Raw genomic sequence first — 18,498 nt, 5'->3', positions numbered from 1 at the left:
AGAAGTTGTCTTACAATAAAAAAAAATGTAAATAAATTGCAAGTTTTTTGATATTAAAACAAAAATTACTAAAAAAATAAATTTTATATTTTCAATAATTGTTTTTGAAAAAAAACTTTTGTTTAAAAAAAAAAAAATAAACATCAGTAAAAAAGAAAAAAAAAAGAACATTTAAATTTTTGTGCAAACAAATTGTATGATAACACTAAACAGTAACTTATTTTTGCTTAAACTTCAGAGTAACACAAAAAATAAAATCATTTATTAAAATTAAGTTAGGTTTTTGTTGCATTTTGTTTACACATTGAATCACTTGTTATTTAAGTTCCCTGGCGTCACTGATCACCGCTTAGCTTTTTTCCATCAGTTCTTGTCAATTGTCAGTCGCACCCTTACCAATGTCACAAGAAATCTGGGTCAAATAATGCAAATGTACCCTTGTTTTAAACTAGTGAGTAATCACATATAAAGACCAATAGGTACCCCCAACGCGTGACACAGTTTTAACCCCCCCCGTATGTAACACGATGTAACTGTAATTAATTTATTATCATCTTAACTTTTTTTTACTATTTAGAAGAAGTTTCAAATAAACTGCTAATATTTAAAAAAATTTTTTTACAGCTTACAAAAATAATGAAAATGCGAGACAAAAATCGTATTTACATTATCGACGCATTAAAACAACGTTCCTATGTAGTAACATGTTTTAAGCCGTTGACACAACTATGCTTTAAAAATCTAGCAAAAATCAAATAATAGTCATATTTACTTGAAGTTTTCGATATTTATTCATTATTAAATAAACTTACATATTAAAAGCAAGTTTCGTTAAATATATTAGAGGATTTGTTTTTTGGTGTTCTTGTGGTGAATGTTTTACAAGAGAGAACCGGTATTTGAGGCACATTATTTCAGTTTTGTACTAAAGATCTTCATAAACAATCTTCCTAAATATATTCCGAGATCATTCATTGACATATGCAGACAACAACAACTTTTTATGAAAACATTTCAATGAGCATCAAATATCAAGATCCTTCTGACCCTTTCTTCCGATTTAATATGATCGGATAAGGGAAAAGTAGTTTCTTACTTTTAACGCCGCTAAAACTTGAGCTCCTCTCTTCACCACTAATGCTCGGATCCTCCTTCTCCCCAGTTAAAATAAGTGATTTTTTTTACGAAGAAGCCCACTTCCTTGATAAGATTCTGGGACTGACCTTTACTCCTGATTTAAAATGGAAGACTGACATCAAATCTGTTAAAATTGCTCAAAAAAATGGTTACATCATTCTACCGCTCTAGAAGATACTTATATCTGACACAATCCTCTCTCTGTATAAGAACCAGATACGTTCCAAGATGGAATACTGCTGTCATATTTGGAGAGGTACCACCCGAAAGACCATTTCCTGTCTTGACAGAGCACAAAATTGCAATATGGTGGGGTACGATCTCTTGTCCCTACAGCTTCTTTCACACAGAAGAAATGTTGCTAGCCTCTCTACTGTATTGTTATGATCATAGATGTTTTTCTGAAGCCCTATAAAACATTCACAGCAAGAACTCATTTATCTACAACCACAGCAAAGAACTTTCTTTTCTCTCTCTCTCTTCACTAAAACCTAAACGAAATTTCCATGAACAAAGTTTTTTTTTTTCCTAGGAACTCATCTATGGAGCAGTCATCTCTCTTGAATAATCAATTCCTTTTAAGTAATCTTCTGCCTATCCTACCCTAATTGTTTTCGATACTCTCATAGAGACAAGTAGAGGCAATAATAATCCAACTAATGATCTCTTTAACCCTTATCCTTTAGTGGTCCCTATGCTTCGGTAAGTGGAAACATCTGTGAAAAAAAAAAAAAAAAATACTTGAAAGCTATTGGAGAAGTTTCTGAACATGTTCGATCTTATATCTATAAGATTTTCGGTACTTATGCATTATTTGACCCGGATTTTTTGTGATATCGATAGAATTGATGGAAAAAGCCAAGCAGGGTTTAGAGATGCTAGAAAACTTAAACTGATTCGAAGTGTATACAAAATGCAACAAAAAAAAAAAAAAAAGCAAAACTTACCTTAATTTTAATGATTTTTCTTTTGTGGCTTTACTTTGAAGTTTAAGCAAAAATAATTTACTGTCTTATTTTTATAATACAATTTTTTTGCACAAAAAGTTTCCTATTTTTTTTTTTAATGTTTATTTTTTTAACAAAGTTTTTTGCAAGAACAGTTATAGAAAAGGAAAACTTTGTTTTGCAGTTTTTATGTATTTTTTTTATAATTTCGTTTGGCAGTTTTCATTGTTTCCATTTCAAAAGATCTATTTTCATTGGCTAATAAAAACTCTCATCTAAATGATTTTAAACATAAGTAAAAATCCCCACCTTTAAATTACATAAATACTTTAAAAATAAAAAAAACAATTTTAACAAAATAATTTGCATTATTTTTGTTTTTTTGCCAGTAATTCTCAATAGCTGTTGGTGGTGTCCGTGATCAACGCTAGGCTTTTTCCGTCGGTTCTTACCTGTGCCAACGTCAAAAAATCTGGATCAAATAATGCATAAGTACCAGATTTTCTAATGTTAAGATAAGGTGTATTTGTGTAGAATATATACCCAAAGAATTTCAGTACTTCTGAAGATTCTCCGAGTCTCGACATACAGTTACTTAGTTTGGTGAATAGAACATTTTTTTTTTTCGCAAACAATCAATATTTTTAATGTCAGAAAAGGAAGACCAAACGAAACATGTAATTTATTTATTTATTTATTTTTTTTTTTTACATTTTCTTTGGGAAAGGGGTGTCTGTTCCTATTTACTTATCTCCCCATGAAGGCAAAATTAGACACAAGGTTGGTTTTTAATGAGGATAAAATCCAGCTCCCAAAAATGGGTACTCTGGATTAGAACAAAAATAAAAATTGCCTGAAAGATTTCTCATTCACTGACCGAGAACAAAAGATATTAAGTCTAGAACAGATATTACACTTTGCTCCTAATCAAAAGGTTTAGGAGGGTCAGGTTAGGGTTAAAAAAATTTCCCCAGACATTTGGTATAAAATTTGTCCAATAGGTCTTTCTCCTGGTAGAAACTTGTCCAACCTTGTACAGAAGGTGAAATAGCAAAAATTAATTGTGTGATTATGTTCTTTACTTTTAAGTATTTGTGTCAAGTTGAGTTTTTTTCACTTGTATGCCTATTTATTGTCTGCATATCTCAGACAAGTTTAGAATCAAGACATGAGTGATGGAATATTCTAAAGGCAGCCAATGAAGAATTCTAACCCCATCAAGGGATGTTTTTTTTTAGTATATTTATTAATTTAAGATAATCAATTTCAAAAAGTGGATGGCTCTAATTTTTTTTTCAAAATGCAATCTGATACAGCTGGGAAGTAGGGCGTCAGAAATGTTAAAAATAACAAACAACCAAGATGAGAAAAACAGCTTGAAATATGTAAATAACAATACTCCATCTTACTCGGTATGACCAGAGTAAATGTCATTTGTACCAGTCAGGGATACGTCCTTGACAATCAGTCAGATAACGGCTTTATTGTATAGTCTATAATATAGTATGATTATATTTAGTTCTTTGAGGTTCATCCTCCCAAACTATACCTTCAGAGAAGATGTTAGTTTATTGCTAATCGATTGAGGTATTCCTACAGTGCCTTGGGGTTGCTCAGACATTTTGTAGGCCAGAAGGAGTTGGCTTTTTAAAAACAACTCGATTTTGTGCCTAACCGCTTGGAGAGAAGGTGAATAAAATACTCCAGATAAATTTGAAATAATAAATGAACTTGACATATTTTTCGTGGTCATTAATTTATTTCCCAGCTAAGAAGATAACAAAATGATGACCCGGATTCGGTTTGCATGAAGAAATTCAAATAAAACAACTAGATGATTGTGGAATGGATATACAACAGACTACCTGATATACTAGCATGACTACCTGGCATTGCTCGGAGGTATGGAAAACAAAAACAAATTAAGAATGGTGTGCAACATCCTTCTTTTAAAACTCCTTTCGCTTCACCTCTTCCCAGTCAAGGATTTTCCCTTCTCTGGAATCGAACATAACAGATAATACTCTTTCATTCTAACCATAAGGACAAGATAATCTATCTTAGTTTGAGTTCCAAATCGAAAGTCAACAGAAAAAAATGTTACCCCCACCCAAATAAGTTTGTTCTTGGTGACCTTCTGAAGAATGAATATAAAAAAAAAATAAACTTAATAAAATAGAATAAAAGAAAAAAAGAAAAAAGAAACACTCATATTCTATTCGAGGCTATATTGAAAAAATAAAAAAAATTTTTTTAAAAATCAGTTTTGTGAGTGTATAATTTCTGATTTTTTTAGCTGAAAACACAAACACAAGCATACCTGGGTTTAATATAACAGACTAAGGATTCTCTTCTGCCCAACAAGAAATTAACATTCTTTTTAGCCTTCAAGCCAATACTTTAACTACTGCGCTACTTATTTAAAACTAAATAAGAAAAGATAGTATTGTTGGAAGAAAGTGGAGAGGGTCAGCTAGTAAATCTTAATTTACATCATAATAGAAATAGATACTTTAAAATGAAAAAGGCCAAGCCAAAATAGATAGCCATCAAGTTAAAATAGATGACCTATTTTGTTAAGGATCATTAATTGTCATAAATCATCTTGTAAGATTTAAATTCAAACAAACAAGTAAACATTATATTATTTAAACCCTTAAACAATTAATGCCCAACTCTTTAATTTATTATGAAAAATCTTTTGTAATTACAATGGTATATTTCAGTAAAATTACTGGACAGATTTACTTGACTTTACAAAGAGAACTTCTTATAAATGAATGTGCAATGAAAATATTCAGCAATTAAGCTACACAGAATCTTCCACATTTTATACCCATAGGAATCGTCAGGCTAAAATGCAATTGAGCTTGGCGATTCCTTACACAGATGAAACGTACAAGATTTTGTGTAGCTTAATTGCTGTAGATTTTCATAACTAACTTGAAGTAAATAGTGAAAAATAACTATATAAAATATTACATCTACTTATAATAATCTATGTGAATGCATGATTAATATATAACCTTGTAAAACGCTGGCATCGTGAATTCAAACATGGCCGGAAGTCTGTGGAAACAGCTTTGTATTATCCCCAATCTTCCTTTAACTTCCATAGGCAAATGTAAATGTAAGCTTCAGTCCAATAAATTTATTAAGGTATTTTTTTTACTTTCCCCAGCGTAGTGTAAACACTCAACCACCTCATGTTAAGAACGGCTTTCTAAAAACCCTCAACCACCCCTTGTTAAGAACGGCTTTCTAAACACCTTCCCAATCTCCCCATGTTAAGAACGGCTTTTATAAGTTGTTCTTAACATGAGGAGGCTGGGAGGTTTATAATACGCTGGGGCACGTTGAAAAAATTTACCCATATTAATGTTCATATTATCCCAACAAAGTAAAAAAAGCTTGATACAACAGTGAAAAGCAGAGCTTAATACCATAAGTATAAAAAACTGAAAATCAAATTTACATGTACAAATTTATTTTTCGAGAGAAGACCTTCAATAAAAAAAAAAAAAAAAAAAAAAAGGCGGTGAAATATCCTTATTCCGAAGTTTCAAAGAAACTACTGTTCTTTTCATCAGAGGATAGCAGATTATATATATAGCAGAGCTAGAATCTGTTGGTTTTAGCACTTTCTGAAACTGCATTTTATGATGGTGGTCACAAAATGTATAATAATGCTTGTCCTCTGACGAGAAGAACATTACATTCTTTGAAACTCTGCAGAATAAGGATATTTTACCGCTTTTTTTTTATTGGAGGTATTCTGTCACAAGATAAATTTGTACATGTAAATTTCTGATTTGCATTTTTTATTTATGCTTATGATATATATATCGGTTGATTATAAAGACTGCTTACCAAAAAGATTTTAATTGAATGAAACAGATTGCATCCTTCCAATTTTCACATATACTGTAGACTGATGAATCAGTGTTGGCAATATACATCAAAGAATGTTTGAAAGACTTCATTGCTTAGGACTAACTAGAGATATCTATACATATGTTGCTGAAATATGGTTAATTATCCTATGGGCCTAAAATTAAAAACAACAAATAGAAAAACGTGTGCTAATGGATTAAGACAATTTCCTTTTCCAAGATATCAAAGTCTTATCTTTCTCAACTTTTTAGGCCTGGTTTGTGACAATTCTTATAAAAATTCATTATACCAATAAGAATTTTTAAAAATTCTCATATCCCATGCACTAACTTTGGTGATCCCAACGAAAATTAGAGTATTTTTTTATGACCATAACCAGGTTGGGGTAACACTGAATCCAGTGATGTAAGATTTGGAAGTGTATTCTGTGCAGTTTCTGATTTTTAATTTCTCCCTTTCCATTTATCACTTTCACTTATATAATACTATTTGTCCTTAACCTGCGTTGTCCAGAATTTAAAACAAAAAAATTTTGAGTGGGATAAATTTAATTTGACAGAAATCGAATAGAACTTTTTTTTTTCAAGAACATAAGACAAGTTTCTACAAAGGAAACTGAAGAATCTGAATAAAATACTGAGTTTGTAGATTATGTGACAATATATGCAAAATAAACAGGTTCTTCTATATTATAGAAACTAGTAATATGTTCCCTCCTCAAGTTGCATATTTTTGCAAGTATATATAGTGTAAATGTCAAGTTTGCTCATAAACCACAGATTATAGTTTCTTAGACATATGCTACTTCCTCTTCCTCAAAAGAGGAGGTAATATCTTGAAGGATTATCTTATGGCAACAGAATAGACCCCCCCCCCCCAAAAAAAAGGAGATGATAATTTCTAAGAGGATTAAATGACTAAACAAATATACTACTCTCCCTTCTGAAGTTAGCATTAAAATATATTAATATTAGTTTTGGTTTCAGACAGATACCAAATCTCCATTCATACATCTAATAAAAATATATATTCAGATGCAAATTAAAAATGGAAAAGGAATACCAAAATGTTCAACGTTTAGCTGTTTTATAGAATTTTTCAAGAGTGAATGGTGCAGCACTTTGGTCTTTTTCTATTTTTATTTCATATCGTCGGATTTTTATCGTTTTTATTATCGTATTGAGATGCATCCATTCAGTTTGCACATTTAGTGTTAAAAGTGATATTAAAAACTTAGAGACTGACCAAAAAAGATGCTTGGTCACATCTAAAAATAAGAGGAGGTTCATCATATTCAGTTTCATGTCTGTTTTACATGCTGGTACGTGTTGGGCATTAAAAAAAAAAAAAAAAATCTGTTAGATAAAGTCATTTGTGTATCCTTGAAAATAGGTTATCTATTGTAATGCTGGTAGGGTAAGACTTTATGAGATCGCACATTTCTGGCATCACCTGTGAGAGCTGAAATACTCTCTTCCTACCTCGACTTCAACCTTGCAAGATGTGTTAAGCAGTTGCATCTAATAAGTAACCCTCATCACACACGCATTTCAGGTAAGATTTGGATATATAAAGCAATATTGACAATGAATATGCAATGCTTTCTCTGCGCTCACAAAAAAGATTGGCACCATAAAATTTGCTTTGTGATCATTTCAGCTAATAACATGGAGAAAAAGATGGATGATCATAGAAGTCAGAGATGACTACATAAACAGTCCTACCCAAGTTTAAAAAATACATCTAAATTATGGACATCAGAATTTCCAGTAGATATAAAATCTACAATATATGATAAAATATTACTGTATAAAATTGTTCCTGCTTTGCTAATTTAATACAAATTGTTCTTATCTATTAGTTTAGTTTCTATGAACTTACCTCTCCACAAGAGCAGATTTAAACATAATCGGTTTTTAATGTGCGGAAAATCTAGCTCCAAAAAAGAGCTCTAGATTAGTGTAGAAATAATTTCCTCTTCACTGACTGAAGATAAAATAGATACTACACTCTGATAACAGGTCGGGAGTCCTTTTGTCATATTAGAAGAAATCAAAACAAAATATAACACTTCTGATTATAAATAATGCCTATGGACAATATCTTCTTTAACCTCTATTATATTACAATAAAAATATTCTTACAATAAATGCAACCTATTAAAATATAATAAAATTAGGAACAAATGATTTCTTGTTTGAGACAGTAATGATTTATAAGTTGCTTTGCATGTTATATAAAACGCTGACAGATTTTTTTTATTCTAAACGTTTCTGCAATTGATATCTAGCATCAAAAGACAAAGATACCTCACTCAATACGTTCTGAAATAAACAAGTACTTAATTCCACATAAACAATTGTACATGTTAAGAGTAAGGCTAAAAACCAATTTACACACCAAAATTAAAACTTTGATGCAATGTATAAAAAAAAAAAACATGTGAACCATAAAAAAGGTGTCGTTTCTTTGAAAGTATTTATTGACCAATTGCTGAGTAATTTGTATTTTTCATTTGTACCAAATTAGTACTTATTTTACTACTGAAACAATAGAAATAGGTATCGTAAAAGAAAATGCTATTATTTTCATTATATATGAAGATTTTTAATGTGGATACATAGACCTTTGCAAAGCATAAATAATGCTAAACAATTTATATTAGTAGCATAATTAGCCACCAAATTATGACCATTTAAACTTTGTTGGAAATGAGAATTGTGCCAGAGCTAAAAATACAAGATTTAAACAAGTGGAAAAAAAAAAATAAATAAATAAAAAAAGGAAAACTTTAGAAATATGTCATCGTTTTATCTTGTTTACATGAAAACCAATAATACCAGCCTAAACATTAGTCAAAATGCCATTATCTCAAATGTACAAAAAAGGCACAACTTTATAATGTTTCATATTTTAGACCGTGGATTTGGATACCTAATGTTAATGGCATGTAATTTTAAAGTACAATCATTTGATTGAACAGCAATGCTACCATTACAGCAGGGTGTTAACGTGTCGATCCCCACATCTCCAAGAAGTCGTCAAGCACATTCATCTTGCCTTTATAAACCACAGAACCACATTAATTTTGCCAGCTGTGATCCGATGAACAGTGCCATGACGAAGGTCTACAAGTGGAGTTAGATCATGGGGGAATTTCTCAGTCAATACTTTTTAAAGTAGGAATCACAATTCAAAGCCTAATTTAGAGTGCAGAAATAAATATAATGAAATTCCCTTCAATTTCAACTTGTGATAACTCATTCATTTAACTTTCTTCTTATTATTATTATTTAGACAAACAAACAAAATCCTTTTCTCTTGACAAATGTAGTTTTCTTTCTCATGTGGCAATAACAGTGTGTTCTTTTTTCTAGGCTACTTCAAGTTAGGTAACTATTTTCACAGACAAATGATATATTTAATGTTGGTGGTTTTCAAATTTAGTGTGCATGATATTGTGCAGGACTCACCACCAAAGAAAAACAACTAGAGGCTTAGATTTTAAAGACAATCATTGAAAGATTTGCAAAATATTGGATGTCAGCTTCATAGATAACCCGGACAATCAAGCAAGTTCATTTTCATGGCTTCTATATTGATTTTTATTTTGCATGTTCATCATTTATTTACCTTATTAAAGATGCAAAATGCTGCATGTTTAGTAGGGGTTTCTAGATGCATACTTCAGACAAGCCAGTGATGGAAAGAATATCTGCCTTGAAGTTAAACCACCCAAGAAATCAACTAGGTCCTTTGAAAGTGATAAGCTATCTAAAATAGGAGTTCATGATGGATAATCAAACCACTCAAAATCTTAGAGAATTAATGCTCACTCCAGATAGGAGACCCTCTGCTCAGTAGGTTTTATGTCCAGTTATAAAAAGCTGATCATTTTCAAGTAGGCTGGCTATGTAGTCTACCTCAAATGTAACCAATATGTATATATATTCCAAAAAGACAAACAGAGGAGTTTAGTTGGTCTCTGCTCGGTCCGAGAAACAAAGGGTTTTTTTTTTTTAACGGAATGACTGTGTTTAGTCATAAAAGATGTCATCTTTTATGACTAAACAAACACATCTTGCAAGTTCGTTGTTTGATGGAGAGGCTAGGTGTTATTTTAAATCTCAAAATTATAACATTGTGGCTGATTTTAAACCAGAGTTTTGATCTTGTTTGAAAGGAAAAGCTTGGCTTGTTTAACATTAGAGCCAGTGTCAAAATCAAACACTGAATTTGGGGGAAAAAAACAATGAGCAGACGATTACGGCCTGTGCAGTGAATACATCAATGCAGGTTCAAACACCAACAAAGGTTTGACCATCTTCAGTGGAACTTTTAACTAAATTTATTTCAACAAATCTTTTTTAAGCAGTTAATAAACTAAGGCCAAAAAATACCCAGTTTATAATAATTAAATTAATCTGAACAGAAAATACTTGTACAATAACTCCTCTCAATGGAGTTGTCTTTTTTTGACTAGAAAAATGTAAACCAATCAATTTAGCCGAATTGAATGCAGAAATGAGCACAGAATAAAATTAAAAAATTTTTTTATTTTTTTTAGAAATTTAAAATATTAACTGACAATAAGTTTAAAGAAGAACAATGAAGCAAAATTTAACTTCATTGCAAATCCATTTCAATTTCCGTCTAATAGCTCTCATTAGCAACAGCCTTCATACGCATGTTTGAACATCTTGCAAGGTTGATTAAACACACGTATTCCTGAAATATATCATACGGAACTTCCATCAAACCATGCCAATGCAAACAAGATTGTAATATGAGTATAGAAAAAAAGAAATCATTTATACTGTATTAAAACATGGAATCTGCATACCTCATTCCACCATTATATAGTTTAATTGGTTTCAGTTTGTGTCTACTCATTACACCTCTAAATTGTATTGCCTTCTATAAATTATCATATATATATATATATATATTTTTTTTTTTTTTTTTTAATATTGACCTTTGCTTTTTAATTTTCAATTTTGCCAACAATGTTGCCATAATGTACTAGATTTTCTGCAAAGATGTTTTAGAAATTTAATTATAGAAAGCTGAAAAATCTTCACTTTCATTACCAAGTAACTATTGCTGGTCAGAGTGTAAACACATCACAATGAGTGCAATAGCAGTTATTTTGTCATTAAACAATGACTACTACCACCATTTCCAAATTATAGTTGTTTTTGGTTTTTTTTAAATGCTATTTAATGTTAAGTTAAACTAATACAATGTTTTGCTGTAAATTTATATTTTACTGCCTCAGAACTTGAAATCCAATTGCTTTGCTTGCTGTGAGTGTGAAATGCTAATTTTAGGAAAGTGGCCATGTTAGAAGTGTGATGCTGTATAGAGGCGAGTACTGAACTCATACAGACATCACTTGCCCATTATAATAACAGAACAATGACCGGATAGACATGCAATATTCAGTCAGATCAGACCCAGCATATCAGTTCTGATGTCTTGTTGAAGAGAATGAATTTACCAAACCTTTTATACCAAAGGTTGATAAACTCCTGGTGACCATTAAAGCTGCATTCGTTGGACCATGTTAAGAACAATTTTGGGATAAAAAAAAAAAAAGTAAAGACCTTGAGATGGAAGGCTGAAGTTGGACAACCCAAGAAAACAGGGATGAAAACCAAAGATCTTAGAAAGTTTAATTTGAATGGAATCAATCCTCAAAACCACCAAGCTTAGAAGCCGAGATTATAGGCCACCAGAAAACGTTAGACCATTTGAATAAAGGAAATAAGATGATAAAATAGACAATGATGAGTATTGCTGTTTTTGTTTTACCAGTAGAACCTTGATCATAAGGACATTATTTGATGGCAACCTCCTGTCTAATAAGAGAATGGCATTTTGCATCTTGTCTGGTGCACTGCAGTGTCTGCTGTGGCTCTACAGTTTGAAACTCGAATTGGTTCTCCAGACGCAGGTCTGGGTGAGTGATAAGGAGACTTAGGTTTCCTAGTTACCTGGGCCCTCCTCTCAGTATTGCAGACAAAGTCCAACGGAAAGGCAAACCAATACGATTACAGCTAGCGCAGCTGCAGGAGTTGTCGGAAAGATAGTGCTTCACCATCTACCTATCAGGACTTCAAACTGGATTTTTTGTCTGGGTTTATTTCCTTAGTCAAACTATTTGCCCGTAACTGGTGCAAATTGGAAAATATTTCCAATTTTGACGAAAATAATGGAGATCCTCATTGTACGTATGGTTGTATGAAAATGGAAACAAAATCCTTATATGATTCTTATTAAAAAGAAGAATCAGGCAAAAGAAACACAAATTCCGTAACTGAAAATTTAGAAAAGATTTCTAATTTTGACGAAAATAACATAGATCTTCATTGTATTTATGGTTATATCAAAATAAAAGCGAAAGGATAATATCTGAATAATTAGACAACAGCATCTCTAACCACGAAACCAGAAAACATTTAATACCATACACGAACTACATTTTTGCACAAATATTATAATCTATATACTATGTAAAGGTATTTCATTTTCGTATGCATGTTATCACCTTTCACATACATTTGTTTTTTTAATATCATCCAGTTAAGAAAGATGCTAATTAGTGATTTATCTGATCTCCCTATGGTAAAAAAAAATTCTTACTTTTTTTTTTTTTTTTACATAGGCATCATCCCTTATCAAGGCCGATAGGCCACTCAAGGATAAGGGTTAAAGAGTGTAGAGTAGTCAAAAGGACAATATAGTAATCAATAGTAATGGAAGTTCGGTAAATTTATTAACTTAAGTGAAACGGCTCATCAGAAACTTGTTCACGTTGGACTTGAAGACAACCATATTAGACAGCTGGAAAGCAGGAAAACGGAAGACAATTCCACAGGCGTGCAGTTCTAAGAAAGAAGCATTTTACTCATTTTAAAATGAATTGTTCCCAAACCAAATTATATCACCTTAACTAAAACAATTCTAAATAAATACATTTCAAAAAGTAATTTCATTTTATTGATTTAAGCAATACTTAGCTGATGATTATTTTTACTTTACGGCATTTTTTTTTAATCTAAATTACAATTTTTAAACAAATAAAAAAATATTAATTTTATTTTTTTTCAAAGAACAATGACAATTTTTATGGAAGAATAATCTTTTTATTAATAATATTAAAACTCTTACAAACATTTATTATTTAAAAATGAATATTATTGTAAACAATAAACTATACAGATTAATGCAGAAAGCACTGTGAAATTTTCACAGGGTCCCCACTAGTAAATTTATAAAAGACTAGCTTTATTTATCATGAGGATTTTTAGATTAATTTTTTATTTTGTTTGAATAAAAGTTAAATTTAATAATGATGGTATTATTTGGTCATTAAAATATTAATTGAATCAAACTGTTCTAAAACTGACTAATTTAGTTAGGGTAACGTTTTAAATCTTTATAAAATAATTGGATCCAAATGGCTTCCAAAACTTTAGGATTTGCTAAAAATGTTTAAATCAGAACTGATTTTCTATTTGGTGGCTTTCAAAATTTGATAGAAAATTTGTAAGCATAAAAGCTTACAAATTTCTATTAAATTTTGAAGGGTCACAAATGAATTTACTCATCTTTTTATTTAATTATTAACAGAAGATCAAAATGGCCAACTGAGTTATGGAGAAACTGAAATGCATTATGATCGATTTAACTTTGTAATTACAGATGTTTTTAATAGGATTTTAAAGTTTTAGTAATTTACACTAATGTGTTTATAATCTAAATAAATAAATAGTAAAAAATGTCATTCAGAAGCAAGAAACATGCATAGACACACAAATGAAAATAATTTTATTAAGAGATGCGCAAAAAAAAAAAAAAAAAAAAAAAAAAAAATGGGTCAAATAGCATAAACATGAAATCCTATTAAGATCAAGAGACCCCAAGAAAGATATGCTATAAACATGTACGCCTATCATCTGACTTTTCGACGACTCAGCTGAATTATAAATTATTCCAGTTCATGACATCCAACTTGGCAATGTTCAGTCATTTCCTTTTCCAGAAGCAATCACTTACCACACATTTTATTAAAATAAATAAATAAATGAGCAAAACAGGGTTTATCTCCCTTGATTATATATTATTTAATATATATATCTTTTCTTGAGAAAATTCAGGAATCCATATTGGATTTGCAGATTAAAGAGTCTTTAATCACTTTTTCACATGTACCAGTCAATTCACTATAACTAATTTATTTAATTTTTTGTCTTGTTTTTTTTTACTAAAATTTGATTTTAAATTAAAATAGTTTAGAATTAGTGCCAAAATGTGACCTTCATTAAGACTAGTGGGGGTACCCGGCGTTGCCCGGGTGTTTGTAGGCGTGTGTGGTGTTAAATAAAAAAGAAAGGGGGGAGGATCAAACCTGAAGCCCTGAGGCAAAGTTTGAAAATAAAATTGGCCAGCCAGAATGAGTTAGTGAAAGATGTTTGAATTTATTTAAGTAAGAATCAAATTGACAGGTGCGCACCTGGAAGTCGTCGAGCGTTACAATGACAACGTCAATGACCAGGTTTGTTTGTTATAAGCGAAGTAAAAAAAGAAAACGTTTTAATTAAGCGGAGGGGGGGGGGTAATCAAAACATTGAAAAAAAAAAAACCCACAAAAACTAACATAAGGCAAACAAACAATGAAAACAAAAAAACGAACACGTGAAAAATGGCTTAAATAAGCCTGTTTCGATATTAAAATTTAAAAAATCAGTGGGTACTCGGGTGTTTTTGGGTGCGTGGTCGGGGGTGGATAAGCAAAGTAAAAAAACAAAAAAAAACAAGAACGAACGTTACGTGAAAAATGGCTTAAATAACACTGGTTCAATATTTAAATTTAAAAACTCGAAAAAAAAAAAAAAAGATATCTTACACCACGATTCGAACCAAAACGTTTAGATAATGAACCAACGCGCTAATCAACTGACCTAACACGACGTACATGAAATTTGTTCAGTTTTCAACTATTTAAAGTAAATCAGGTCATGACATCTGGCGCATGCATAGAACCGCTCGTCGTCACAAGAAGACCGTTTTAAAAGTCGCCCAAATAAAAGACGACCTCCATTCGCAAATTGTAGATATTATAATCTAGGGAGTATATAAAAAGTTCTAAAATATAGTAACCCCCCCTCCCCGAGAATCCCGGCTTAGAAAGCCTTTGCTGGACATACAAACATGGGCATGGCCATTTTGTCTTGTGTATATAAACTAGCGGGGGTACCTGGCGTTGCCCAGGTGTTAGAGAGAGGGGAGAAACAAATCAAAAGAAAATTGAGGAAAAAAAGAAAAAACAGCGAACGTGATGGAGAAAAAACAAAAAAACAAACGTGATGCAAAACGAAGTGTTAAAACTTCTTAGAGGAGGCAGTTTTTTTTGGTCTTGTTTCCCAAGATGTTGGGTTAGGCTATTGTCTGATATGATGGTTTTCACCGCATTAATCAAAGCTGATTTGCTTTCTGAATGTTCTCAGCGGGTAAGTCGAGGAGCTGTCTTCGTTTCGATTAGTTTCACTTTATACTAAAAAGCCAAACATATACGTGACGCAGCGAAATAGCGCAAATTTTATAAAAGCCGATCAAAATAAATCTAGACGTGATGTGCGTTCGCAAATCGTAAATTTTATTATCTAGGGGGTATATAAACAGTTCTTAGATGGAGTAACCTTCCGGCTAAAAAAAGCCTTTCTTGGACACACAAAAATGCGCGCGTCGCATTTGCCTTTTATATATATAGAAGGTACCACTTTGTGTGCCTGTGTGTGTTCGTTTCTATGAACTCCAAAAATCTTGGTCAGTTATTTTTGAAATCTATATATCTTTAAAAGTGAAATTGTCTGTGTGCATATCTGTGTCTGTGTGTGTGTGTAAATTTCCCTACTAAATTATTCTATCAATTTTCAGACTTGAGATTTGACATAAGGGGTATTGAGATTTATGAACAGTAAATAGGGCCTGAGCAAAGCTGGGATGAACTGCTAGTTTCACATAAGTGTACTTTATGTGTCTGAGAGCATTCTTAGGTAGGTTTTGTATCGAAATAACCTCCAATAAGTATCTAAAATCGATAATCAAAAAAATTCAATTAAAGAAGGAACAGTTTGATTTTGACCAAAGTTAACATTCTTATACAGCCTAATATCACAAGTGCATTTGGGAAGTTTTATCATTACATAAGCAGAAGAGTCCGGCTTAAAATATCAACAGTAGATTATTTGATAAGACAGGGGTACATTTGAAATGAAGGTTTCCGTTTAGAGCACAACTTAATCATAATACTTGACTTTTGGATTTTAAACTTTAATTCAAGCTATCATATAAAAATAATTTTATAAAATCAACAGTAGGTTCTCTATACTACAATGTAGTGTGGAGAAGGCATGTGAAGCACCGGGTTGGTCCCCCAACTAGAGCAGGCAACCAATTAATTTGATTGAAAAATTTGATTGAAAAAGTATTGGAAGTGTGGAACATTTGTTGATCCTCATTCAATCTCAGGCAACTCCAGGTCTCCCTACGAGTAATGAATAAAGTTCAGTTTCATTAAGAATCTAACAGTGTTTTTCTTTTCCATTTTTTCAAATGTAATTTTAAGTTTTCTAAAACTTTTTTTTTAAATGTTATGATTATCAACACCATGACTTTGTGGCAGGTTTCATTTTGCCTTACAGTGTATCTTCTCTTTACGAAGGTCACAATTGAAACTCCTTTCACAGTCAATTAGTAACCATAAAACTAGTAAATTACAAAAGAATTGTAATTAAAAATTTTTTAAAAGTAGTTATTTTTTGTAAAATCTCACCTTTGAAATCAGTGTCCAGCCCACTGAACTGAAGTTCCACTCCAAGCAAGGCCTCTCCAAGCGTCTCATGGTAATGGCTTATACTTTCTTTGGGGCCGCCACAGAAAGGTAATGAAAAATATTCATATGTCTCCTGCCGATTATGATATGGGCCAACTGTGTTCATCCATACTACCACTTCATCCGAGTCTTCATACTAAAAAGAAAACCAAAGAAACATTTGTTAAGAAATGAATTAAAAAAACAAAAAATCACATTTCATTATAATAAATGTGTTTGAAATGTTCATACGTCACTATTTACCTGCATCCCGATGAGGGAAGAGTTAAACGTATAGTCGTTTTTTTTTTTTTGTTTTTTTTTAAAAAGGAAAATCCATCTCTTGGAAGAGGCACTATTAGGACAAACATAAAATTTCCTCAGTCTAAATAGATTTCTCCTTCATTAAACAAGGACAGAACAGATACGACATTAAATTATCTATATATATATAAAAGGCAAAATGTGTGTAACCATTTCGTGTATGTCTTCAAAAGGCTTTTCTCGCACACGGTTCCGAGGTTGTTATGATCGCTTACAACTGTTTATATGGGTCCTAAATAATAATATGTACGATTTGGGAAAGTGCATCGCATCTAGATTTATTTACGTTGACTTTTTACAAAATTATTGCTATTTTGGCTTCTCGCGTGTTGATGAGGCTTTTTCATATAAAAAGCCAAACTAATTCAAAGTTAACCAGTCCTCGGCATTGCGCCGGGAAATGTCCAGAAGCAATCAGCTTTGATCAATGTTGTACATCAGACAATTGTTATTCAATCTGGACAATTGGGAGCTGATTCCCCTCCCCCCAACATCTGTTGGGGGAAAAAAACAAAAACAGTTCAAACTTGGATAAACAACTGCGTGACTTCTATTTGACCTTCTTAATTAGGTCAAATGGAAGCAGCAGAGTTAACTTTTATTGCGCACGCCTGTTTTTATAGTTTAATAAATAAATTCAAACCTGAGTATGTTGTATGTATGTCGCGGTGGCCTAATGGGTAACGTCGCCCGGGGTTTTTTTTTTTTTTTTTCACACATTAATTTCCAACTCAAGGGTACGGGTTCGATTTTCATACTTACCTACCAAAACTTTTTTTATTTAACCCCCCCCCCCCCGAGTTTTGATTTACCTCAAGACACCCGGACATCGCCGGGTACTCCCCGCTAGTACTTTCATAAATCAGAGTCCATTTTCTGTAGGCTGTTTTTGAACCCAGTCAACGACGGGTACTTTTGCTAGTCTATATATATAAAAGTGAAAATGTATGTGTGTGTGTGTGTATGTTTGTGTGTCAGCTAAAAACTTTCAACATACGCGACGAAAATTCACAAACTTGGTATCATATCGAAGCTCCATCCTTCACTTGAAAAATATCAAAAAATTGGCCAAAAACCTTACCTTTTTCACCCCAAAATCGACAATTTTCCACAGGGGGGAGGGGGTCAACAAAAACGGGTTTCTCGTAACGATGCCTGATTCTACGCATGCGTCAGATGACGTCATGACCTGATTTACTTAAATAGTTGAAAAACCAAACACATTTCATCTCCGTCGCTTTAGCGCAGTTGGTTAGCCTGTTTGTTCATTATCTAAATGTTTTGGGTTCGAATCGTGGTGTGAAATGTTTGTTTTTT

General features: G+C 31.9%; 1 protein-coding gene across 1 annotated transcript in view; it reads right to left on the bottom strand.

Annotated features, from left to right (window-relative positions):
* Window positions 1-18,498, bottom strand: part of LOC145297605 (transmembrane 9 superfamily member 3-like) — a 140,445-nt gene that overhangs the window by 87,631 nt on the left and 34,316 nt on the right. Inside the window, exon 2 of the mRNA XM_080143664.1 lies at window positions 16,819-17,014. Within this exon, the coding sequence (XP_079999790.1) occupies window positions 16,819-17,014 (196 nt within the window). The remainder of the gene's footprint in view (window positions 1-16,818; window positions 17,015-18,498) is intronic.

The sequence above is a fragment of the Euprymna scolopes genome, chromosome 18 (genome assembly GCF_053919585.1).
Source record: "Euprymna scolopes isolate OS-2025 chromosome 18, ASM5391958v1, whole genome shotgun sequence".
Lineage (NCBI taxonomy): Eukaryota > Metazoa > Mollusca > Cephalopoda > Sepiida > Sepiolidae > Euprymna > Euprymna scolopes.
This window is presented reverse-complemented; position numbering and strand designations above follow the sequence as displayed.